At 37.9% G+C, this 27,106-nt stretch overlaps 1 protein-coding gene across 1 annotated transcript in view; it reads right to left on the minus strand.

Annotated features, from left to right (window-relative positions):
• The window catches only part of CDC42BPA (CDC42 binding protein kinase alpha), a 333,136-nt gene that overhangs the window by 223,160 nt on the left and 82,870 nt on the right, over positions 1–27,106 (minus strand). The window contains exon 3 of the mRNA XM_017882327.1: positions 761–844. Coding sequence (XP_017737816.1) covers positions 761–844 — 84 coding nt within the window. The remainder of the gene's footprint in view (positions 1–760; positions 845–27,106) is intronic.

Raw genomic sequence — 27,106 nt, forward strand, 5'->3', positions numbered from 1 at the left:
ATGGGGGGAAAAAAAAGGTACATAGCAAGTGACCAAAGGAAAAAAATAAAATAAAATACTGACAGAATTCTACATCAGTTAAGTTCTGCTTCCCTGAAGCCCCAGAATGCCTACCCCATTCAACCCTTCCCCATGATACAGCACAGCAGTGGACCCCCAAGAACTCCACCCCAAATCTATGTGTGACATCAGTTCTGACCAGGCCATACTAGCTGCTGGATATTTTTAACATCACTCCAGCCAATCCCTCCCTCAAATCTACATAAAAATGCAGGCAGTTCTTGCACTACTAAATTTTACTACACCTCCTGTAATATAAAACAAAATACGAAGTGACTGCATAATCAGCATTAAACAAAATTTCCAGAGGGTATGTTCAAAACTCCTGCTGACTTTTGCTTGTAGCAGAATACAGATAAATACAGAATAATATAAACAAGTTATGTCACGTTAGAAATCAGCCACTACAAAATGTCTTTCTATAAAAGAAAGTAGTTTGCAGACGTCCTTTAAATATAGCTGCATAAGCCCCACATTACAAGGGTTTCCATTTAGTATTCCACTAATATTAAATTAGCATATGGATTGTAACCTTTATCACAATTATATCACAATTGTGTTGAATTTGTCTTTTATGCCTTAAAGAATGTCACCACAGACAAAATGTTACCAAGTAATATTTAATGAGCTCTATGTAATTTTATAGTTCCTGAAAAATATTTCTAAAATATTTATATATTCCAATACATAAGACTCTTACCTCAGCTCTTTTCAGCATTTCCCATTTATTCAATATTTTCATGGCAAATACTTTATCTGCATTTTTTAGTTTTACTACGGCAACCTAGAAAAGATATAGGAAATATAAATTTTAAAAGAATGACAATTTTTTCAGTCATCCATTTTCCTTTTTCCTCTCTGTAAAAAAAAAAATAAATACCAATTATCAATTATGTCAATGTAGTTCAAATGCTAAGATCCTAAATTAAATAATGTTGTCAGATGAAAAAGTTAGTGAACATGGGCCAAACTAACAACTGTATTTGTGAATACTTTATTAGTTGGTATTTGGGAACACTGTATTAGTTGGTAATTATACATTATATCCCCCTTTCCAAGTTTTCTGCCCTGGAATTTAAACTCAATATCTACTATCACTAAGAAACTGAACAAAATGTTCAACAGGAAAGAACTAGAGCTTATTAAATAATGCATGCAAAATTCCAACACCATGTTACAAGGAAGGCCAGCTGCCAAAACAAAATGTTCTGTGAGGATCAAACAATATGAAATAAACTGAAAACGATCCTATTTTTCTTATCACATACTCTTACATACTATACCATAACCCCCAAACTACATACTATACCATAACCCCCAAACCACATACACACATATACATACGCATAGAGAGCAATTAAAACTGACAATTTTACAAAAACTAAACTTTACACATTCCTTCCAAAAAGTAAAAAAAGGAACATTTGTAGGGAGACCCCCTGAAACTATTGCTATGGAATAAAAGATGAAATGCTCCTGATTATTGTAAATACAAAACTGCATGCAGGATTGTGTAAAGACAATGCCAGGTTGGACTGCCAGAATGAGCCAAGAGCGCATGATGTGCTTCCCCCTGCAGAGAGCCTATGAATGGACGTGCAGTCAGGGAGGTTTCACATCACCAAGATTCCTATCCCAGAAAAGCAGATGTTCATAGCTCTGGGAATAGAATGAGACCTTTGTGGAGAGCCTATAAACAGATGCATGGGGGTGTGCCTGTCCATATGGATAAGACAGGGCTATAAACGCCCTCATCTTGCCATGGCTCTTCTAGGCCTCTTTAGGGTTAAGGCATACTCCTTTCTGAGAATTTCTGGTCTAACAGGTTGTCTAGCTTCACATCCTGTTTCTATGGATTGTTGGTAACCAGCTTTTGCTACAATTGTTACTACTGATTAATATCTTGCTAATCATAGGTTATGGAAAGACTGTGTTTCTGTTTTAAGGCTCTGTTAGAAATTACTGATGCACACACTATATTGTAAATCCCTATCTCCGTATACTGTACTTCTGCATACAGATGTTATGTTAAAGAATTACTTCATCCCCATGTGACCATCTCACCTCATAATCAAATGACCCTAAATCCCTCACTAACCTACCCCTGCCCTGACTAAACTTAAGAATAAATGCTGGTATATCCAGTGCATTGGCAGCATCGCGGGACTAGAAGGCAGTGACCCCCTTGGACCCAGCTTTCACTATCTTGTGTGTGTCTATTATTTCTTGACCTGCCGATCCGCCTGGGAACAAAGAGAGAGCCCCATTGCATTGTGGGTTGCTGGCCAGATCCCTCAATAAACATTTATTTCTGTATTTTACATTTCAATTGTGAATCAAAAACTATCAAATACAATAAATAAAATCCCTTTCTCACTCTCAACAAATTGATTACATTTCTATTTCCATCTCTCTGCTTCAGCTTAACCAGATAATCTATAAGGGCACTTCCAGCCCACTGGATTTGCCATAGGCCAGAGGCCAGCCTACAAAAGAAGAAAACAAAGGTTGAACAAGGATGCTTCCAGTTACTGGGGGTGGGTGGGGAGGAAGAGAAATGCTACCCTAATATGCAGAAAGGGAGGTCAAACTACATACAGCAGATCTTCAAACTGCTGTTCAATGGGATATTTCCAAAAATAGAGTATAGGTTTAAACTCAAGAGCCAAAAAAAAAAAAAAAAAAAAAAAAGCAAATATGCATATCAAGGTTATTTAATAAATTTATATTTGGATCAGACTGCAATAAAAATAACATGACCATATAATTACAGTAAGTGTATGAATACTAAGTATTTCTTGGTAATTGTTATAAGTGGTTATATATAATGACTGATTATAGTTTTTCATCAATTAAAATGGTGAGAAAGAAAAGGAAGTATCTCAATTTCAAACACAATCACTTTAGTCTTCAGTCATATCTGGAGAAATGATGGGTCAATTAAATTGTTCTCAAAATGGAATCATACTTAAAAAGGTCTGTAATAAAGAATAAGGAAAAACTTGAAACATTGTTTCACTAAGATCTCTGAAAGGGTGAACACACCACCTGAGCTACTGCTTAGACTCAAAAATCAAACCCTGCACAATTGGGAGTACACATGGACAGACAGACAGGAGCACTAAGCTATACAAGATTAAATTTAGGGCAGGGAAAACACACAGAACGCTAATACTTACACCCTCTTATTCTGATTGAGGGAAGAATAGCTGAAAGACTCCAAAACTTAGGTGTCTTCCCCTCCTAAGGTCACAATGCGAGAAAAGTACTAGCAGTACTCTACAATTCACCAGTTTTCTATAAGTATGTACCTGATGATAACTACTAACAAAAGTAGCGGTAGAAGTAATACCCACCCAATACTACTAGTATAAATCTAGTAGGAGGAGGAGTGTGTTCTAAATGCCAGGCACTATGGTAAGAGTTTTACATAGGTCCATAATCCCTTATCTGCAATTCTAAAAGACAAAAGGTTTTCATAACTCATTTGGCAGCATGTAGTGACATCAGGCTATTAATATTCTTGCTTTTTAATCTCACTTAGTATAAAAACAAACATGCTTCATTGAAGAAATGTCAATTTATCTGTTTATGAAGTGCTGCTCCAAACCCCAATGGGAATGTTACATAAAGTAGAGTATACTAACTAAATTATCTTTCTAAAATCCAAAAATATTGGAACCAAAACAACCTCTGGAATATACAACTGTGCAGTAGGAATGATGATGATGCCTAATATTTACTGAACACTCAAACACTTAGCTAGCATTTATTGTGGCTGTTTTGGGGTGTGGCGATAGCATGGATTCTGAAGCCAGACTACTGGGGTTTGAATCCTAGTTTTGTGATTAGCTGTACAACTCTCAGCAAAAAACTTAACTTTTCAATACTTCAGTGTCCTTGTCATGATAACAGGGTTAATAACAATACTTACATCATTGTGGTAAAGATTTTAAAAATTAATACAAGTATAATCCTTCTACTTGGGATTATTGACCACTAATTATTGAGGTATTGTGGTGTAACTGATCAGGGCCAAAATGAGACCCATTCTACACACCTGTGCAGTCATCAGTGCTGCCATGCTGCTGCACAGTGAAAAATATTTTCAAGTTTTTCAAGGGTCTGGCGCTTAGTAAGCATTCAATAAGTATTAGCTATGATTATCTGCCAGGCATTACACTAAGCATGTTATAGCTCAATCTCTTCACTGCCAACTCTACCTCTAATATGTGGCAAAGAATACAACTCTCAATTTCTTCAGTTTCCTTAACTACCAAAATAAAAACCCTTCCATCTCTTTAATTTCTAACTTTCTATAATTTTAGACTTATGAAAAATATATTTACATAGAAATATGGATAGAAATACCCTCAACTGAATATATCTACATACAAATAAAAACTAAGCCACAATATTCACCAGTGTGGTTTTCAATAGTAAAATATTGAAATGAACTTAAATATTCTAAATGATCAATTTGACTAAATGTGATATCTCACAGTATGACAGAAAATTACTCATACACTTTAAAAAATTACTGAGGAATGTTAATAGGGAACAGTTCACAGTATAAACAAATAAGTTTATTAAAGTGTGTACACTGTGACTTTTTTCTCTCTCTCTCTACATATACACACACACACACACACACACACACACACACACACAAAACATGTACCATAAATGCTTTATGTATATTAACAGAAGAATCAAAAAATCAGGTATTTCTAGGTGATGCAATTTCTACTTGCTTTTCTACATTTTCTATATAAAACACATAAAATCTGAAGCATGGAATGAAGTAGTATGGGATACTACATCACATCCTGGTCATGAAATGACCGCTAATTGTCGAGGTATTGTGGTGTAACTGATCAGGGCTAAAATGAAGCTACATTTTAGCTTGCGTGTGGTCATCAGGAATGCCATGCTGCTGCAGGGTGGAAAACATTTTCAAAGCTATCTTATAACAGTTTCATGAGCTACCTAAAATATTTTCTGGAATAAGGTGAGTGTGGTGAAATAAATGTCAGTTCAGGAAATATTCTTGAATTATCGAATTGGTAAATGATGAGAAAAGAATATGAAGTTTACAAAGTAATAAAATAAAATCAAACTGATCTTGCTTTTCTCCTTTAACACTGCAAGTCATATTCATATTCATTTCAGTAGCTAAAAATCAAGAAGAGGAGGATTTTCTTAGAACTCTAACCTCAGGTCCTGTATTTTCAAGAACCATAGTTAACATATAAGAGTGTAGTATGTTAAAATGTCCTTTCTTGTTTAGCTTGATCAAAATCAAAAGTACATTTAGTATGAACTGCAAGACTATAGTTTAACACAGAACAGACATATTTTTTAAAACATTAGCAATATCTTGAAAGACTTCATAGTAAAAACATGATGTTAGAAAACCTGTAATAATAATAATTCAAGAATTATCTCTGTAAACACTACAGAAGCTAGTGTTTTTTAGTCATTTGAAGCTACAAACTAGTTACAAATTGCAATTACAGAATTTTATGTTCATTCTTAAGTTACAGGTTGTAGAAAACAGAAACAGTTGCCATGGACTTCTATAAATCTAGTCTTCCCGCATATAGCAAGAATTCATTCACCATACCTCCTCTGTTCCAACCCATTCCAAGCTACCATTATATCTTGCCTGAGGCCGGGCGCCATGGCTCATGTCTGTAATCCCAGCACTATGGGAGGCCAAGGTGGGTGGATCACCTGAGGTCAGGAGTTTGAGACCAGTCTGGCCAGCATAGTGAAACCCCATCTCTACTAAAAATACAAAAATTGGCCAGGTGTGGTGGTGGGCGCCTGCAGTCCCAGCTACTAGGGAAGCTGAGGCAGGAGAACTGCTCGAACCCAGGACACGGAGGTTGCGGTGAGCTGAGATCGTGCCACTGTACTTCTGCCCGGGCTGGAGTGAGACTGTCTCAAAAAACAAACAAACAAAAGAAAATCTTGCCTGGATTGTCCTACCTGACCTCTCTACTTCTGTCCTCTCATCCCACTATCTATCCTCAACACTGAAGCTACAGTAGATCCTCTTGAAATGTAGCTCAGATCACGACACTCCTCTGCTCCACAGCTTCCAATGGTTTCCCATCTCTCTCCAAGGAAAAGCCAAAATCCCTCTACGTCTTATGGGGCCAACATGTTCTGGCCCTCCACCTTCCCTGACTTCACGCTACTCTCCCCCTGGTTCACTCTGCTCCAGCTATAATGATCACCTTGCTCAATCCAAACTAGCCTTTGTACTTGTTCATCCCTAGCCCTGGAATATTCTAGCCCCACAAAGCCACACAGCTTTCTCTTTCACTCCTTCAATGAAATGTCACTTTACCCCTTGACACTTTCTAACCCATTTCTTTGCTTCCCTTTCCCATTAGTTGTTATCATTATGAACTATGTATTCTATTTATGTATTTTGTTCATTGTTTGCTTCATTCACTACAACATAAGCTAATGAGGGCAGGGATTTTTTTTCCTATTTGTTCACTAGTACACACCTAGTAATTGGGAATCTGTAGGTACTCAATAAACATTAGCTGAATTAATGATGAATGACTGGGAATCTGTGGGTGTATATACATGCAAAGTTTACGGCATCAATATTCTCAGCTGCAAGTATACAACTACACTGACACTAAAACTCAAAAATAAGGTATTATGACAAAAGAGATACAACTGTGTATTTTGTGATTTATTAAACATCTATCAGCTTATTCCAGCTCATTCTGTTCTCTTAACAGGCATCGAAGTCCTGACTTCACAACTTGGCCTTTATTATCTTTTGTCTATTGCTGTTCACTACTTACTGTCTTTTTCACCTTTTAATTTCCCCCACATATCATCTACTATCATTTATGATTAATAATAATAAAATAACAAAAAATAACTCTTATTTATAGAAAGCTTATTCTGTGCCTAGCACTGGGCTAAGCATATTACATATATTACCCCCCCATTTAATCCTTATACCAATCTAAAGCAGATTCTATAATCCCCACTTAAATTAGTAAACTAATGTTTGGAGAAGTTAATTAACTTACTCATAGTGACAAAATGAGTAAGTAATAGAACCAGAATATGTACCTGGCTATCTGATAAGAGAGCTAGTATACTTTACTACTCTAAGTACTGAATAGTTCTATAGGTACTGAGGAGTTCTTCCCATTCATCAGACCTGTAATTTTGATACCTATTGACACATGTTAATGGTCATCATTACAAAATGTGTAGAAATCGCTGTATTTGCGTTTTTCAAAACTGTTCTAAGTGACCAATTTGTGTTCAAAATATTTATTAAAAATGGGGGAGAGAATAAATATTATCTTTAATAAGCAAACTAAAAACACTACAAAGAGTTTATTAAACCAGCTAGAGATATCCTTTCTATAGAGACACAATTTATATATTCAGTAGCAATAGTCAAAATACTTCAAAATTGGGACAGCACGGGCATCAACCAATCAGAACAAACACTGGCTATAAAATACAGTATGCCCATACCAGTTTGCCCCTACAGACTGAAGACTAGCACCATCAAAGGTGAATCATGCAATATAACTTCTTACTCCCCCATGAATGCCAGGAGAGCCAGAGTAAAAGACTTTTTAAAGAAGAATGAATGGTTAAAGGTAATTCGCCCTTCAGACCCTAGAACTGGACTATGCAGACACGTAAGGGCCTAGTTATAGTAATTAGAGGAAGCAAGCTAATTAAAAGCTTTTGACACCTGAAGCAGGGGTAGCAGGCCAAAGCAGCAAGCTTTCACAACAAGCTCTGAAGCCCAGAAGCCTTGAAGCTGCCGGAGCAAGGCTGGAGCAGGCAGAAGCGGTGAGCCACCAGGAAACTGTTGACAGGCAACACCCAGGGCGTAAGTTAAAGGTTTTCCTGAAAGCAAAAAGGAAAACCCAGCGTTAAGTTAAGCAGTAACTAACACAATTGAGTTGTAGAGAGAAGGTTCATAACTCACTGAGCTGCTGAATTTCAATTGTATCTTACTGTTTCCCACGATTTATGCATTTATTATAAGAGTTACATAAATGATGCGTTTATTTTCATGGTTTTTTTTTTTTTTTTTTTTTTAAAGAAAGAGCATAACTGACAGAAACGTCCTATCAAATATTCATGCAGAGGTTAGCCTATCCACGGGGCCTATATATCTATTGAAAAATTCCTGGTAGAAGACAAAACATCTTGGAGGAAATGATTATCTCTCTAGGGTCTCTTCATTTCTAAACCTACTAGTTCATAAACACTACAGGATATGTAAGCCCAGCAGACATATTTTCATCAGGAATGAATAAGCAGTAAAGCTCATAATCCGGCCAATACTACCTTTCTATACAAAATTAATTGTTTTGAAATAACAGTTAATTATCAGCAAACTGTTGCTTTTATTTCACATATTTTAATCAATACACACATAGAGCAAGAACATAACAAAAAAAAAAATTTAAAAAGACACCTCACACTAAATCCCCAATATTATCAGTCATGCGTCAAGTGCTCTGACTTGATCCTGGAGGTTTAAATGGCACAGACCTATGACCAGGCAGGACTTGACTGACTGCTGGACTGCTATCTGCTGCCACCAACTCCCGAGCCCTGTACCCCATTCTTTAATTCTTCCAAGCATCAGGACAGTAGAGCAAATTTGGCTGTCCTTAACTAACTGCCTTACATATCCTAATGAGCAACTACAAGTAATTTTTCAATTCCCTGTCTTTTTTTTTCAGTCTCTTTAATGAAAAAAAGTCATGTTTTATATTTTTTATATATGTATATAAACATATATGGATATATATAAAATAAGGATATATATAAAGATATATATGTAAGGAATATATATATTACATATATATGAATATATATATTCTTTAAGTCTTTTTATTGTTTTTTATTTCCATAGCTCAATCTCAGCTGAGCCCTCAAATCTACCTGCAGTCCTGACATTAATTCTGTCACTCTCAACAGAACTTTACCAGTCTTCCAAAATGTCCTGTACCACCCTGCCACTACAAACTATCCCACTCCTGTCCTATCTACTCTTCACCAGCAATTAATGACCTGGTTGCCTACTTTATAGATAACAGATTTTTTACATTCCCTCATGCCAACTCTAAACGTTTTTGTGCTTCCATACCTCTTTTCCTTTTGAACCCTACTACTTTTCAGGTCTAACAGTATCACTTGAGATCCTTGATCCCAGACCCTCTCCTTCCTTCCCTTCCTGTCCTTATTCCATTAAAAATTTCTCTCCTGCTTTGAATCCCCCTTTCTCCTGTATATCAATTGAAAACTTTTCCAAGACCATTCCCCATCCAAGAACAAAATACAAACAAAAATGTCACTCCCATTTTACCTTTTCCTCAAGGAACTGATACCACATCCCTTTCCACAACACATTTCTCCAAAAAGCACATTTTGAAAGAGTAGTACATGCTTGCTTTTTCCACTTGCTCATCATTTGTTTGCTTCTCAACCTCTTTCAAACACCTATTTCAAACTAATTTCAATTTAACTCTACTAGACAGAAATTATTCTTTCAAAGTTCAATAACAACTTTCTAATTTCCAAATAAATTGTTCTCAATTCTCACCTGCTTTTCCCTTTCTTCATTACTGGACACTGCTGACAATTAATACACTCCTCCAATTTTTCTTTTGCTGTAACCTGTTAAATATTTTTCCCCAAGGATCTCTACTCCACCTTTTTTACATCTCCTCTCCTTCCTGACCTATATTATCTATTCCAAAGCCTCAGTTAATACCAATATGCTGGCAACTCCTAAATCCCTATCTCTTACTATCTATGCCCTTATTTCTAGTTGCCTACTGGTCATCTCTCTAGCATGTTCAGCAAATGTTAAATTTAAGAAGTCAAAAATCTGTATACCAAACTCACTCAAGTGCAAATCTCATTATCTATAAATTACATACCTTTAACTTATCATTAACATTCAAAGTTGCCTTTTTTGAATCTGTTTCTCCCACCTACCCTCCTTTCCCACTACCACTGACCTAATTCAAGGACTCATTATTTCAACTGAAAAATGATAATAGGCTCTTTTTTTAAAAACACATTACTATATGCTATACATTATGCTAACTGCTGAGAACACAAAGCTGAATAAAAAGTTTGTTGGGCTCAGAAAACAATACTCCAAAATGAAGGACTCAGCAGCATTAGACACAGAAGTTTTTCTTTGACCTTCTCCTGCTCTGTCTCTCAATCCCATTCTCCCCCAAGGTAAGCCAAAGAAACTAGAATCCCTCTTCTCTAGGTCTTAGAAACTAGAACTTCCCTTTCCTCAAAGCCAGCCATAAAACCTAAAAATATTACTCTAGTTTTCCCTCAGCCTTTCGGTATAAAAACTGGCGACAAAGAAATTATTGCCAGGCAATGTGGCTCATGCTTATAATCTCAGCACTATGGGAGGCTGAAGAGGGAAGATTACTTGAGCCCAGGAGTTCAAGACCAGCCAAGGCAACACAGGAAGACCCTATCTCTACAAAAAAAAAAAAAAAAAATTAATTAGCCAGGGATAGTGGTGCATGCCTGTGCTGAGATGGGAGCTTGATCAAGACTGCAGTGAGCTGTGATGGCACCACTGCACTCCAGCCTGGGTAACAGAATGAGACCCTGTCCTAAGAAAAATGGCTGGGCACGGTGGCTCATGCCTGTAATCCCGGCACTTTGGGAGGCTGAGGAGGGCAGATCACTTAAAGTTAAGAGTTCAAGATCAGCCTGGCCAACCTGATGAAACCCCGTCTCTACTAAAACTACAAAAAAATTAGGCAGGCACCTGTAGTCCCAGCTACTCGGGAGGCTGAGGCATGAGAATGGCTTGAACCCAGGAGGCTGAGGTTGCAGTGAGCCAAGATCACACCACTGCACTCCAGCCTGGGGGACACAGCAAGACTGTCTGAAACAAAGAAACAACAACAACAAAAAACTGTCAGATTTTACCTGTTTCATTGCAGGTCAACAGACCCCCATTCCAGAGAGGATCCTGCCCCATACCTGGAAGGAAGGAATGCTGCACAGAGAGTCCAAGAAGACTTTAGATAGACAGGCCTTGCTGGGTTTCCCCACTCAGTCTGTTAGCATTAGATCATACCCTTTTTCTTCTCCAATCACATTTCTACACAGCTGTCTATACTTCATTGAACCTAAGCATAAAAATGGGCAATTTCCCCTGTATTTTGGGGTCTTCCTCATACAGGTGCCCATGGATACATGTTAAATAAATTTATATGCCTTTTCTCCTATTAATCTGCCTTTTGTAAGTTAATTTTTCAGCAAACTTTCAGAGAGCCAAAGGTTGGATCAATAACAAGGGTTATTGTGGGGACTCTTGGCCCCCACAAGTTCTTGCCTCCAAAATTCTCACAGTCCAGTGTGGGAAAACACACCTAAACAGTAGTACACAGACAGTACCATAACAGTACTACAGGGAAAGGAGGGGTAAAAATCAGTGTCCTATAAATAGTAAAGACGACACATCCTTGACCCCAAAGTGAGAGTAGAGGAGGAAAGTGTATAGTATGTGAATATGTATGTTAAAAGTTTTTTAAATGAAGTGTCTGACACCTGAGTCTTACATAGTGAATTCCAGAAAAAGGGGACTGAAATGGATGTGACTGAGGACAGGGGATAGTTTGGGAAGTAGGGACAGCATAAGCAAGGCACAGAGGCAGGAAATATGTGTGGGGGAGAAGATACGCAGGAAATTAAGCAGTTTTCTTTCCTAGGAACATAAAGAACACAATAGGGAGTAGCAAGAAATGGTGCTGAAGGGTCCAAAGAGGAGAGAAGCTTGTATGTCATGTTAACAAACTAGAACCTTAAAAATACAGGTAACAAGGGAACCACTCTGTGTAGATAGTTTTAGCTAGATCACTATAGCAGCTCTGTGGAGAATGGTTTTAAGGCAGGGAAAGACATTGGAAAGTTATAGCAGTAATTGAGGTGAGAGGATCTAACTAAGAAAAAGAGGAAGAAACTGAAGAAATACTGAGGATATAAAAGTTGGTGACTGGTGAGATGTGGAGACTACAGAGTGAGAAATCCAGCACCTCCCTTTGTCCCCTTCTCTATCCAATCCTTCCTCAGCACTATCACTATTACCTTTCTAGAAGAGTTCTAACTATACCACTACAGAAGGTCTCCAACTTACAATGATTCAACTTAAGATTTTTCAATGTTTCGCCTTTACAGATGGTGCAAAAACAACATATATTCAATAGAAAGCCATATGAGACTCTTTTAGGATGCTGGTCAGTTGCAGCGAGCCACAGCTCTCACACACTCACGAGAGCAAACAACCGATACTCTACACTGTACAAATGTTCTGAGCAAATTTAAGGTAGGATAGGCTATGGTAGGTAGGCTATGATGGTTAGGTATATCAAATGCATCTTCAAGACTTACTTTTAACTTACAGTGGGTTCACTGGGACATAACCCTTTCAAAAGACAGGTGGCATCTATACTCTGCTTTTTTGTATTTTTGTTTTTATTTACTTTATGAAGTTTTTGTATTCGGCTTATTAATAGTTTACAGGACTCCGATTCCGGCAGAATAAAGGTCCTTAGCATAGCATACCAAGCCATTCACTGCTTTGCCCAAATGATGTTTCTTTTTTTTTTTTTTTTTTTTTTTGGGAAAAATTTTTGCTCTTGTTGCCCAGACTGGAGTGCAATGGTGCAGTCTCAGCTCACTGCAACCTCTGCCTCTCAGGTTCAAGCAATTCTCCTGCCTCAGCCTCCCAAGTAGCTGGGATTATAGGTGCGTGCCACCACGCCTGGCTAATTTTGTATTTTTAGTAGAGATGGGATTTCATCATGTTGGCTAGGCTGGTCTCGAACTCCTGACTTCAGGTGATCCACCCACTTCGGCCTCCCAAAGTCCTGGGATTAGAGGTGTGGGCCACTGCACCCAGCTGTGACCTTTCAAGCCTCATCTTTCACCACCAACAAAAACCTTATATTCCAGTTAGAAGACTGCTCACTGCTCTCTGAATAAATAGAAATGCACTTAAAAGAAAAAAAAAATAACTATTTTGATCCTAATGTTATAGAAAATTTATAAAATTAAAGTGTAAAGAAAAACAGCCACAGATAACATTATTTTGGATTAGAAAACTAATCTGAAATCATACAACCTTTTCTATGTCTTTTCAACTGGCAAGTCCTCGTCCAGAAATTTATTCTTAGAAAATCATTTGAAGTGCAGTGAAAGCATTAGGTACAAAAACGTTTTATAAGGCATTTATAATGTGGCAAAAAATAGAGCACATTCTTTCACTCATGCTGCAAATACATATTGAGTACCTACTATGCACTAGACACTGTTGTAGGTACTGGGAAACTGCAATGAGCTAACAGAGGGAAAAAAATCTTTATATTCATGGAGCTCACATTCTAGCTTAACAATAAGGAAATAGTTAAGTAAATTATCAAATATCCACATAATGGACTTTTATGGAGCCATAAGAAATCAGATTTACAAAGAAATATTTCAATACATGGGAAAAAGACAAAATATTTGGTAAGAAAAGTTCATTATATTAATGTTTATAAAACTACATCAATTTTGTTACCTGTGAATAGAAATAAAATTGGGAAAATATCCCTCAATTTACAGAAGTGGGTATCAACCCTGTGTACCTCTCTCCCTTTTGCTGATTAAACTGCGACCCTACTCAAGGGCATGTAAATTACTGGATTACAGTAGATGATTAGTAAGTATTATTTTCATTAGTCAAAAGAGGGAAGCATGAAAGAAAAAAAGAACTCCATTTTCCTATGTTTTTAGCCCTTGATAAAAAAAAATTACATTTAAAAGCACTGTTCTAAGTAGGGAATAAAACAAGTAAGAGAAATTCACTCCCTGACCTCACAGAGATTACACTTTATTGGTGAACACAAACATTAAACACATAAATAAGGAATTTAATAGTTTTAAGTATAAATACTAGGAAGAAATTGTATAGGTGTTCTCATCTCCCCATTAGAAAAATAAAAGTATTTTATATCTTTATTCCCANTATGTTTTTAGCCCTTGATAAAAAAAAAATTACATTTAAAAGCACTGTTCTAAGTAGGGAATAAAACAAGTAAGAGAAATTCACTCCCTGACCTCACAGAGATTACACTTTATTGGTGAACACAAACATTAAACACATAAATAAGGAATTTAATAGTTTTAAGTATAAATACTAGGAAGAAATTGTATAGGTGTTCTCATCTCCCCATTAGAAAAATAAAAGTATTTTATATCTTTATTCCCATTTTCATAAACTCATTCATCTCCTGACTTTATTGTTATATTCAGTTCCTTCAGTGACTTCTTTCTGCCACAATTCTTTCACTGATTTCCAAATATGGGATAATTTTAAAGAAGCAACAGGTAATGACAAATACATTTAGTGAAGCAGGGAATACCTCTGATTTCCTTGAAAACACAATGACTAGTAATATTGGCCTTAAATATAATGCATTAGTTATTTCAAAGTATCTGAAGGAACTGTATCAAAGGAGATGAGTGCTTGGGCAAAGCACTCTGCTCTACTTCCCTTTTCTGTAAAATGTATCCTGCTATCTTTTTCTTCCTAGAGTTCAAGTTATGAGTATGTGGAAACACCCTGCCTCACAAGCAAGAGAGGCTCCACCCTCTCTCTTGATTCAAGAGGCAAATGTTGAAAAACAAAAATGAGTAATTCCCTTTCACTTCACTTCTGTCCTTGTAATAAACTTAAATGGATTAGGACTCAAGATTTGTCCTCTAGCAATTGGCCTGGATGCCCATATTTCAATATTGTTCTCTGTTCAACTACCCAATTGGTTTGTAAGGCTGGCTGGAAACCTCAAGTCAGCTAGCTGGATACATATACTTGGAGTCTACTCTGAGATTCCAAGTCAGAACTCAACTTTGCATTTAGGAGAAAATAACTGGAAATCTCCAGTTTGGCTCCAGGTTTAAGTCTTGATCCCTTTTAACAGAAAATCTGACAATTTTGAACCTGATCTACCTCTAGTATACTAGTTAAAACGCAGAAGCAAAGAGAAGAGGTTTGAACCTCACCTCCTTGCACAGCTCAAACAGCATTACATCACAGCCCACAGATGGAAAGTATCAAAACTTCCAGGATCTATGGTACAAGGAATGAAGACTTGCATCAATGACATGTAGAGGTAGAAACAGGGAGGATATGGAGTTCTCAAAGGATGGAAACACTGAAGTAGTATAAAGAACCTCAGCTACGAAGACCAGCCAAGAAATATTCAATTACTGAAGAATAACAGCCAGGATAATTGACTTTTGTTGATGTTTTCTTTCTAAGTTAGTAAATAGTCTAAATAGAGCCTGTTTTGAGATGGCAAACTAGGGACCCTCATTTACTTCCCTCCCACCTTCAAGCTCATGAGATCACAGACAATACAAGCTGTCGAAATAAACCATAACAACACTGGAAAGTAATAAGAGTAACATCAGCTGATTAGATATTTTAAAGAATTCCTGAAATCTAAGGATGAACAGAATAGGGTTAGACGGAGAGAAAAGAAAATGGAGAAACTACACTGCAGAACAAAATTAATGCACAGGTAAGAGCAATTACAAAGAGAGTTAAAGCTGAAAATCAAAACTCAAGGAGTTAAGAAAGCTAATAGGGAAATTGTCAATGTACAGACTCCAAATTTAATCATTTTTGGTAGAAGATACAATTGTATAACTAAAAAAGTATAAACAGGAAACTACTAGCAACAAGGTAATTTGTTAAGGTTAACTGGTAACAAAAGGTAATTAATATTAATAAAGTAGGATATATATAAATAAATACCTTTCATATTTTTCAAGAAAAAGAAAAAAACATAGTAGAAAATATCCCATCAACAGCTACCAAAAAAATCTAGTAAGGAATGTAAGAAATAAGTAAAAGTTTATAAAACTGGCCATCTCTCTTCTCTGAACTTACAAATCCTATTGTAATCTAAAGACAACTGGACTTCAATTCTCGTTTAATCTGTAAATTCCAAATTATCCCAAAGAAAATAACACTTTTTTAAGTAGACAAGTTAAGACTAATATTCATATGAAAAAACAAAACTTTCAATTTCTGGCAGTATGGAAGATCAGATACATTGAATTACCTTCCTATATATCATAAATGTGAGAAACTGTTAACCATTTAAACACATTTCTGAGTGAGATGAAAGAAACTGGCATAGCATCAAAATTAAGTGCATCTAAGAATACTAACAGATAAGCAGGCATCATAGCTGGTTTTCACTCTGATGGTTTCTGCCAAACTTTGGAGACTTTTTTTTTCTTTACTTTAAGTTCTAGGGTACATGTGCACAAGGTAATTTTCCCTTTGGTGACCATAAAACTGGTAAAGACAGGAAATAAAAGTTAAATAACATAGGAGGTGGAAATCTAACAGGGAACCATACACAAAAACTGTGTCCTAAAAGTGGATTTACAACAGTTACAGGATACAAGGTCCATATTAAAAAAAAAAAAATCAACTGCATGTCTATACACTAGTAAATTATAAATGTTCCATGTGTACTAAACAGGATACAAGTAGTCATCAGTGATTCAGTATAATATTCCATGTCAATTATGTTGAGGTTGTTCATATGCTTTATCCCTTACTCATTCTTGTCTACTTGTTCTATTGGCTAATAGGAACAGAAAACCAAATACCGCATGTTCTCACTTCTAAGTGGGAGCTGAACAATGAGAACACATGGACGCAGGGAGGGGAACACCACACACACTGAGGCCTACAGGGTGGGGAGGTGAGGGCAGGCCAGGGGAGGAGAGCATCAGGATAAACAGCTAATGCATGTGGAGCTTAATCGCCTAGGTGATGGGTTGACAGGTGCAGCAAACCATCATAGCACATGTTTACCTATGTAACAAACCTGCAGATATTTCATATAAATGGAATCATACAATATGTAGCTTTTTGTTTGGACTTCTTTCACTCAACATGTTTTCAAGGCTCATTCATATTGTAGCATATATCAGTACTTCTTCATTCCTGTGTGGCTAGATAATATTCCATCATACAGATATACCACATTTTGTTTATGCATTCATCAGTTGATGGACATTTGAATTGTTTCCACTTTCTAGCTATTATGATTAAGGGTGCTATGAAGATTCATATACAAGTTTTTGTGTGTACCTACATTTTCAATTCTCTTGCATTTGTACACATCTAGGAGTAGAATTGCTGGATCATATGGTAATTCTATGTTTAACATTTTGAAGAACGCTATTTTACATTCTACCAGCAATGCCTAAGCTTTCCAATTTCCCTACATCTTCATCAATACTTGTTACTGTCTTGCCTATTACAGCCATCTCAGTGGATGAGAAGGAGTATCTCATTGTAGTTTTGACTTGCATTTCTCTAATGATCAGTGATGTTGAGCATCTTTTCATGTATATATTGTCCATATGTATAACTTCTTTGGAGAAACAGCTATCCAAATCACTCATCAATTTTTAAATTAGGTTGTGCTTTTATTGCTGAGTTGTAAAGAGTTATTTTAATATAGACACTGGACTCTCATCAGATACATGATTCGCAAATATTTTCTCCCTCCCTGTGAGCTGTCTTTTTACTTCCCTGATGGTGTTTTTTGGAGGCACTAAAGTTTTAAATTCTGATGAAATCTTATTTTTTGTTTTTTCCTTTGATGCCTGAGATTTCGTGTCATATTTAAGAACCATTGCCTAAGCCAAGGTCACAAAAATTTACACCTATGTTTCCTTCTAAGAGTTTCATAGTTTTATCTGTTACATTTATGTCTATGATCTGTATTGAGTTAATTTTTGTATATGGTATGAAGTAGAGTCCAACTTCATTCTTTCACGTGTGGATATCCAGTTGTCCTGCACTGTTGGAAAAAAACTGTTTTACCTCCTTGGTTTCAGCACCCTTGACAAAAACCAACAGTCGATAAATGTAAAAATTTATTTATGGACTTTCAATTCTTTTCTCTTGATTTATATATGAGCCTTACACCAGTACCACTCAACCTTGATCACCACTGCTTTGCAGCAAGTTTTGAAATCAGGAAGTGTGAGTCCTCCAACTTCGCTCTTTTTCAAAATTGTTTTGGCTATTCTGGATCTCTCAACTTTCCACGTAAATTTTAAGATCACCTTGTCCACTTCTACCAGAAAATACCTTGAATTTTATAGGGACTGCACTGAATCTGTAGATCAATTTGGGTAACACTGCCATCTTAAAAATATTAAGTCTTCCAATCCATGAATATGCAATGTCGTTTTGCTTGCCTAGGTCTTCTTTACTCTCTTTCAGCAATATCTTATGGTTTTTGCCTTCATTTAAAGATACTGCTGCTGGGCATAAAATCTTGGATTGATGGCTTTTCTTCTTTCAGTAGTTTTAAAATGCCATTTTTCCTTTATCTTCAACTTCCATCATTTCTGTTGAGAAGTGAACTGTCTTACGGCTTTCTGGAAGTTACATGTCCTTTTTCCGCTAGGTATTATTAAAATTTTCTATCTTTGGTTTTCAGAAGTTTTACTGATATGTGCCTGGGTGTAATTTTCATATTTATCCTGTCATGGATCCTTAAGAATTGATTTTATTACAACTGAGTTTCTGTCTTATAATGGCAGACTTGTTTCCATTTGTCTTTACACCTAAAGGTGATAGACTTTCAAGGATCGAAACTGAATACCTAGGATACTTAACAGAGCCCTATTCTTTACTGAAACCTGAACTCCAAGTTATGTTTTTCCTGCCTATGAGATTTCTAGCTGTTCTGCTATGGCCTAGGTAATGGCAACTGCCTAAAAGAGAAAGGTAGGGCTGAATGTTGGGAGTTTACCTCTCAACAGCTTATATCTGCAACTCTTTGCCCCTTGTGTTTTACGGATTTCATAGCTCTTATACCTTCAAACAGATAAATTTATACTTTAGTCAAGATTTTCTAGTTGTTTTCAGCAGAAGAGCTGGTGTAATATAAGCAAAAGTGTCATAATCAGAATCAGAAGCTCCATGTAAATTATTTAGTGGTTCAGATTTCTCAAACTATTCCACTGGATTTTGATTGACATTTCATAGAATCTATAGATTAGGGAGAACTCACATTGTTACAAATATGTTGTACCATCTCTGAATATGGTGTATCTGGTTTTCAAGTCTTTTGAATAATACTGTAACAGAGTTTAAAATTTACTCCATGTAGATCTTATGCATTGCTAGGTTAATTCCTAGATCCTAGAGACATGATTGATTTTGTTATTGTGAATGACATCTTGTATCATCATCTCTTCTAGTTAATTATTTTGAATACAGAGGAACTCTACTGATTTTTGTAAAATGATCCTTTGATTGGAAATACTCAATTATCTTATTAATAGATATTTTTATCTATTGCTTCTACGTATTTTTATGTGTAGGTGGTCTATTAATACTTAAAGATTTATCTCTTCCTGTCCAATCCTGCTAACTGATTTCTATTTCTATGTTTTTTTTTTTTTGAGATGGAGTCTTGCTCTGTCACCAGGCGGGAGCGCAGTGGCACGGTCTCGGCTCACGGCAATCTCCAACACTCGAGTTTAAGCAATTCCCCTGCCTCAGCCTCCAGAGTAGCTGGAACTACAGGCACGCACCACCAAGCCCAGCTAATAACTTTTTTTTGTTATACTTTAAGTTCTAGGGTACATGTGCACAATGTGCAGGTTTGTTACATATGCATACATGTGCCATGTTGGTGTGCTGTACCCATTAACTCGTCATTTACATTAGGTATATCTCCTAATGCTATCCCTCCTCCCTCCCCCCACTCCACAACAGGCCCTGGTGTGTGATGTTCCCCACCCTGTTTCCAAGTGTTCTCGTTGTTCAATTCCCACCTATGAGTGAGAACACGCGGTGTTTGGTTTTCTGTCCTGGGATAGTTTGCTCAGAATGATGGTTTCCAGCTTCATCCACGTCCCTACAAAGGACATGAACTCATCCTTTTTTATGGCTGCATAGTATTCCATGGTGTATATGTGCCACATTTTCTTAAACCAGTCTATCATTGATGGACATTTGGGCTGGTTCCAAGTCTTTGCTATTATGAATAGTGCCACAATAAGCATAAGTGTGCATGTGTCTTTATAGCAGCATGATTTATAATCCTTTGGGTATATCCCCAGTGATGGGATGGCTGGGTCAAAGGGTATTTCTAGTTCTAGATCCTTGAGGAATCGCCACACTGTTTTCCACAATGGTTGAACTAGTTTACAGTCCCACCCACAGTGTAAAAGTGTTTCTATTTCTCCACATCCTCTCCAGCACCTGTTGTTTCCTGACTTTTTAATGATCACCATTCTAACTGGTGTGAGATGGTATCTCATCGTGGTTTTGATTTGCATTTCTCTGATGGCCAGTGATGATAAGCATTTTTTCATGTGTCTGTTGGCTGCATAAATGTCTTCTTTTGAGAAGTGTCTGTTCATATCATTTGCCCCTTTTTGATGGGGTTTTTTCTTGTAAATTTAAGTTCTTTGTAGATTCTGGATATTAGCCCTTTGTCAGAAGGGTAAGTTGCAAAAATTTTCTCCCATTCTGTAGGTTGCCTGTTCACTCTGATGGTAGTTTCTTTTGCTGTGCAGAAGCTCTTTAGTTTAATCAGATCCCATTTGTCAATTCTGGCTTTTGTTACCATTGCTTTTGGTGTTTTAGTCATGAAGTCTTTGCCCATGCCTATGGCCTGAATGGTATTGCCTAGGTTTTCTTCTAGGGTTTTTATGGTTTTAGGTCTAACATTTAAGTCTTTAATCCATCTTGAATTAATTTTTGTATAAGATGTAAGGTGGGGACCCAGTTTCAGCTTTCTACATATGGCTAGCCAGTTTTCCCAGCACCATTTTTTAAATAGGGAATCCTTTCCCCATTTCTTGTTTTTGTCAGGTTTATCAAAGATCAGATGGTTGTAGACGTGTAGTATTATTTCTGGGGGGCTCTATTCTGTTCCATTGGTCTATAGCTCTGTTTTGGTACCAGCACCATGCTGTTTTGGTTACTGTAGCCTTGAAGTATAGTCTGAAGTCAGGTAGTGTGATGCCTCCAGCTTTGTCCATCCAGTTTTGTTCTATTGCTTGCGAGTAGCTGCTTTCCTTTGGAGGAGAAGAGGTGCTCTGATTTTTAGAATTTTCATCTTTTCTGCTCTGGTTTCTCCCCATCTTTGTGGTTTTATCTACCTTTGGTCTTTGATGATGGTGACGTACAGATGGTGTTTTGGTGTGGATGTCCTTTCTGTTTGTTAGTTTTCCTTCTAACAGTCAGGACTGTCAGCTGCAAGTCTGTTGGAGTTTGCTGGAGGTCCACTCCAGACCCCATTTGCCTGGGTATCACCAGCAGAGGCTGCAGAACAGCAAATATTGCAGAACGGCTAATGTTGCTGTCTGATCCTTCTTCTGGACACTTTGTCTCAGAGGGGCACTCGTCTGTATGAGGTGTCAGTCAGCCCCTACTGGGAGGTGTCTCCCAGTTAGGCTACTCATGGGTCAGAGACCCACTTGAGGAGGCAGTTTGTCCGTTCTCAGATCTCAAACTCCATGCTGGGAGAAGCACTCCTCTCTTTAAAGCTACTCAAGCCTCAGCAATGGCAGATGCCCCTCCCCAAGCCTCGCTGCTGCCTTGCAGTTCGATCTCAGACTGCTGTGCTAGCAGTGAGTGAGGCTCCATGGGCGTGGGACCCTCCAAGCCAGGCGCAGGTTATAATCTCCTGATGTGCCATTTGCACAGTTGGAAATGCAGAAATCACCCGTCTTCTGAGTTGCTCACGCTGGGAGCTGCAGACTGGAGCTATTCCTATTCTGCCATCTTGGAACTGCTTTTTTTTTTTTTTTTTTTTTTTTTTTTTTTTGTATTCTAGTAGAGATGTTACGGAGTTTCACCATGCTGGCCAGGATGGTCTTGATCTCCTGAGCTCGTTATCCGCCCACCTTGGCCTCCCAAAGTGCTGGCATTACAGGCATGAGCCACCATGCCCGGCCTCTATTTCTTTTCTTAATGGACTATCTAGGACCTCCAGTAACATTTAGACCTGTAACAGTGTTAATCATCTTTGTCTTGTTCCTGATCTTAGACAGAATGCATCTAAAGTTTCTCTATAAACAATTTGCTTTAGGTTACTGGCATAAATTCTTTATCAAATTAAGGATATTCCCCTTTATTCCTATTTTCTGAGTTCTTGTAACATATACCTATCAAAGTTATGTTTTTTATCTACTTAAATAATCATGTGATTTTCTCCCAAGACCCCAGGAATTTTAAATATCCTATTAACCCTTTCAAAGAGCCATTTTGGGCCAGGCACAGTGGCTCATGCCTATAATCATAACACTTTGAGAGGTCAAGGTGGGCAGATCACCTGAGGTCAGGAGTTCAAGATCAGCCCGGTCAACATGGTGAAACCCCATCTCTACGAAAAATACAAAAATTAGCCAGGCATGGTGGCAGACCTCTGTAATTCCAGCTACTCAGGAGACTGAGGCAGGAGAATCACTTGAACCCAGGAGGCGGAAGTTGCAGTTAGCTGAGATCATGCCGCTACACTCCTGACTGGGTGACAGGACGAGACTCTGTCTCTATTTTAAATAAATAAATAAATAAGCTAGAAAAGAATGTGTAGTCTCTGCAGCATGTAGAATTCTATATTTATCTTTTAGGTTCAGCAAGATAACATGTCATTGAATTTTTTTTTACGTTGTTCAAGTGGCAACAATGGTGGAGGTGGGTTCCAGGAACCAGGTATTAGGACTGGACATGGCATCTTCAGGCTCAGGGTATCTGCGGTTTCAGTAAATCCAGGATCCAGAGTCCAAAGAGTGAGTCTGGCCACCTTTTCTGCCTTATGGTGCTGACTAATACCCCAAGCAGAACCTATTTCACACCCTGCAGATAAACTGTTGAGTCTCCACAATGCCAACATGAGCTACGCAAATTAACTACTGGAAACTTTCCTAGATAGATTCAAGCTGCCTCATAGAGTACAGTTTTGTTAAGAAAATGGGTCTGCCCAAAAAATGCTGATCCAGGAACAGTGGACAAAATGTCTAACAATTAAAAAGACACCATCGACAGAGTTCCTATAGCTCTTCCTGAACATCTGGGGCCACGAAAACCATTTCTGACCAGGTGTACATTTAGACCAATAAGAACAACAATATGGAGATGTCTGCTGAAACCTGCTCACCTATTGTGCAGTGTGGAGATGACTGTATGGAGGCTTTCCTTCTCAAACCTAGAATTTCTGAACCAAGAAAAGCCTGTTCTCTCTCAGGTACCCTCTATGACTCCCATGTAGCCTGAAGACCCTATTCTATCCCCACCATGTGAGCACCATTTCAATATGGCTCCCGTGTGACGGAGGTGGACAGACATTCCCAAGTTCAAAATTTGTGAGCCTCGCAACACGCCTTCCTACAAAGATGACAAGCACTACAACAATGGTTATCACAGCGGGCTTGCCCAATCCGTGGCCCACAGGCCGCACGTGGTCCAGAACAGCTTCGAATATGACCCAACACAAATATATAAACTTTCTTAAAACAGTATGAGATTTTGTGATTTTTTTTTTTTTTTAGCTCATTAGTAATCATTAGTGTTAGTGCATTTTATGTGTGGCCCAAGACAATTCTTTTTCCAATGTGGCCCAAGGAAGCCAAAAGATTGGACACCTCTGTTTTACAGTAAACCTTTAAGTACAGAGATCATGACTGATATTTACAAGAATGGTCCAGTAGATGGAGCTTTCTCTGTGTATGCTGATTTCCAGCAATCAAAGTCTGAAGGGTCCAACATGACACCAAAGAAATGAGGAGAACCTACACCATCTGCATCCTGGTCTGGAGAATGAAGATTGCCACCCCCTACTGGCTGGCTGTCAATTCCTAGAAAACTGACTAGGGTGACTGCCTTCTTCGAATTATCTCAGAAAAAGGCCACTATGGAATCAAGTCAGAAATCCTGGCTAGAAATCTCACACACTAATCAGTACTAGAAAAAGTTTTAGCATGGTGTAGTCTGTCCAGTCAATCCAGCAAAAGGTTTTTCTTAAATATGGCGAGTTGAATTTTTTTTTTAATATGGCCAGTTGAATATAGCAAGTGGGGATGGGTGAAAAGTCCTTTTATTCTTTTAGTTCAGATATCATTCAAGAGTTTAGACAATGGCTAATGTGCTTCAGGGCCTGAAGAACTGGACTAAACCAAACTTTTGTGTATACTATTTGAATTATGTTTTGGGGGTTAGATAGAGCTCCCTAACACAGAAAATAACTCCAAACCTGGCTACCTCTCAGCCTCCTTGAGGACTGATTTTCACCACTGACAAGGCAAAGTGAACCCTTTGCATTTCCTAATAAGGACTTGCACACAGAGCAGCATTCTACACAATGCTTGCTGCTCCAACTCCTAGTCCAACCAACCTCCCAACCAGAGCATCTCCAGAGAGTAAAACTCTGTGAGAACCTAAAGGGTTTGATTTCAGGTTTTCCAAAAGAATTGCTAACGGAATTCCTAACAAGGAGGATTTAAATTCCCATATATAATCAGTATCTCTTGGCAAGTACTTTCTTTCTGGATTTACAGTAAGTTAAGAGGAGAGATGATAAGTAGCTTCTTAAATGAAGAAACCCACTTTCTCCTGGGGTCCCTGAATCAGCTGAGTCTTCCTGTTTTGTACATATATCCTCTCTGTTCTTTTCTGTAGCATAATTCTTTTTAAAGAATCTTTACTTTCTAAGTACCTCAGCTGATTCTGTGAATGAACAATTCTAACAATTGCTAGAGCTGCAACTCTGCTAGCTAGACTATATATCCCAACAGACTAGCCTAAAACAAAACTGGGTGGTCCCTACTGGACATAGATTTGACTGACTGACTGACCTCTAATCCCTTGGGGAAACTAATTTGGGAGAAACCAGCTTTTGCTCTTTTTAAAAATCACTACTTTACCAATCATCTTAACATGGAACTGGAATAACTGTGCCATTAAAAGCTTTTCCCTTCAAAAAAACAAATACCTCTATGTCTTGATTTTTTATCTGCTTATCAATTTATGATATAGGAATATTAAAAGTGCTAATCTTAAACTGTTCAAAGTTTTTTTATTTCCCCATGCAAGTTCCATCTATCAAGTGTTAGTGTACATATTTTTTAAGTAATTTATAAGACATATGTTTCATAATTATTAAATCTTCTTTTTAAATGATTTTATAACATTTATAATTGATCATAACATACCTACATACAACTACAAAACAAATTATGTTTACACAGTGATAAAGTTAACAACTATAACTAAACATATAACATATGAACATATAACTAAAACTCAGATCAAGAAATAGAACATGCAATAACACAGAACCCTGCCCCCACAGCCCTACCTGATCACAACCCCCACCTTTCCAACAGACTTAACCATGATCCTGACTTTTGTGACAGAAGCATATCATATGAAGCCAGGCACAGTAGCTCATGCCTGTAATCACAGCACTTTGGGAGACCAAGATGCGCAGATAGCTTGAGCTCGGGAGTTTGAGACCAGCCTGGGCAACATGGTAAAACTCTACCTCTACAAAAAATACAAAAATTAGCCAGGTGGTGACACATGCCTGTGGTACCAGCTACTCAGGAAGCTGAAGTATGAGGATCAACTGAGCCCAAGAGGTTGAGGCTGCAGTGAGCCGTAATTGTGCCACTGCACCCCAGCCAAATGACAGAATGAGACCCTGTCTCCACAAAAAAACAAAACAAAGCATATAGTATGTATTCTTTCCTATGTTGCTTCACGTCAGGTTTTAGAATCAAGGTCATTCTAGCCTCATAAAATGACTTGGGCAATGGGCAATGGTCCTTCTTTTTCTATTATCTGGGGAAGTTTAGAATTACTTCTTCCTTAAATGATTCATGAAACTTGCACATGAATTCAGCCCAATCTGGAAAAGTTATTACGTGGTATCTTAAAATGAGTAATAAATTTACATGCTTTAAAAAATCAGAAAATAAAAAGGTTCCCACTTAGAATTGTCACTCCCACTCCTGTCTACCCTATTCCCTCGACTCCCTTTCTATTGTTACTGGATAAACATACAAGTGTAAACAATATTTCTACCTACCTCTGTTTAACAAAGAGAGACATACTTAAATACTATCCTGCATCTTATTTTATTCCCTTTACAATATATTCTGGAGATCGCTCTACATAGGTACAATGAACTTTCTTGACTGCAGGTACACAGCATTCTATTATGTCGCTATACCATAGTTTATTCAACCAGTTGCCTAATGTCGGATACTTGGGTTGTGTTTGTCTAATTTTTTACACTTGAATCTTTGATCCATTTGTGGCTTGCCCTGGAATATGTAAGAGTTTTAACTTGTTCCACAAATGGACTTTTCCAAATGGTTATCCAGTTGTCTCAGGACCACTTATTAAAAGTTTTATTGGCCGGGTGCGGGGGCTCATGCCTGTAATCCCAGCACTTTGGGAGGCCGAGGCAGGCGGAACACCTGAAGTCGGAGTTAGAGACCAGCCTGACCAACATGGAGAAACCCCATCTCTACTAAGAATACAAAATTAGCCGGGCATGGTGGTGCATGCCTATAATCGCAGCTACTCGGGAGGCTAAGGCAGGGGAATTGCTTGAACCCAGGGACAGAGGTTGTGGTGGGCTGAGATCACGCTGTTGCACTCTAGTCTGGGCAACAAGAGCAAAACTCTGGTTAAAAAAAAAAAAAAATTTCGAGGGGCGGAGCAAGATGGCCGAATAGGAACAGCTCCAGTCTCCAACTCCCAGCGCGAGCGACACAGAAGACCGGAGATTTCTGCATTTTCAACTGAGGTACTGGGGTCATCTCACTAGGGAGTGCCGGACAATCGGTGCTGGTCAGCTGCTGCAGCCTGACCAGCGAGAGCTGAAGCAGGGCGAGGCATCGCCTCACCTGGAAGCGCAAGGGGGAAGGG

Source organism: Rhinopithecus bieti, unplaced genomic scaffold, assembly GCF_001698545.2.
Source record: "Rhinopithecus bieti isolate Rb0 unplaced genomic scaffold, ASM169854v2 scaffold_13261, whole genome shotgun sequence".
Lineage (NCBI taxonomy): Eukaryota > Metazoa > Chordata > Mammalia > Primates > Cercopithecidae > Rhinopithecus > Rhinopithecus bieti.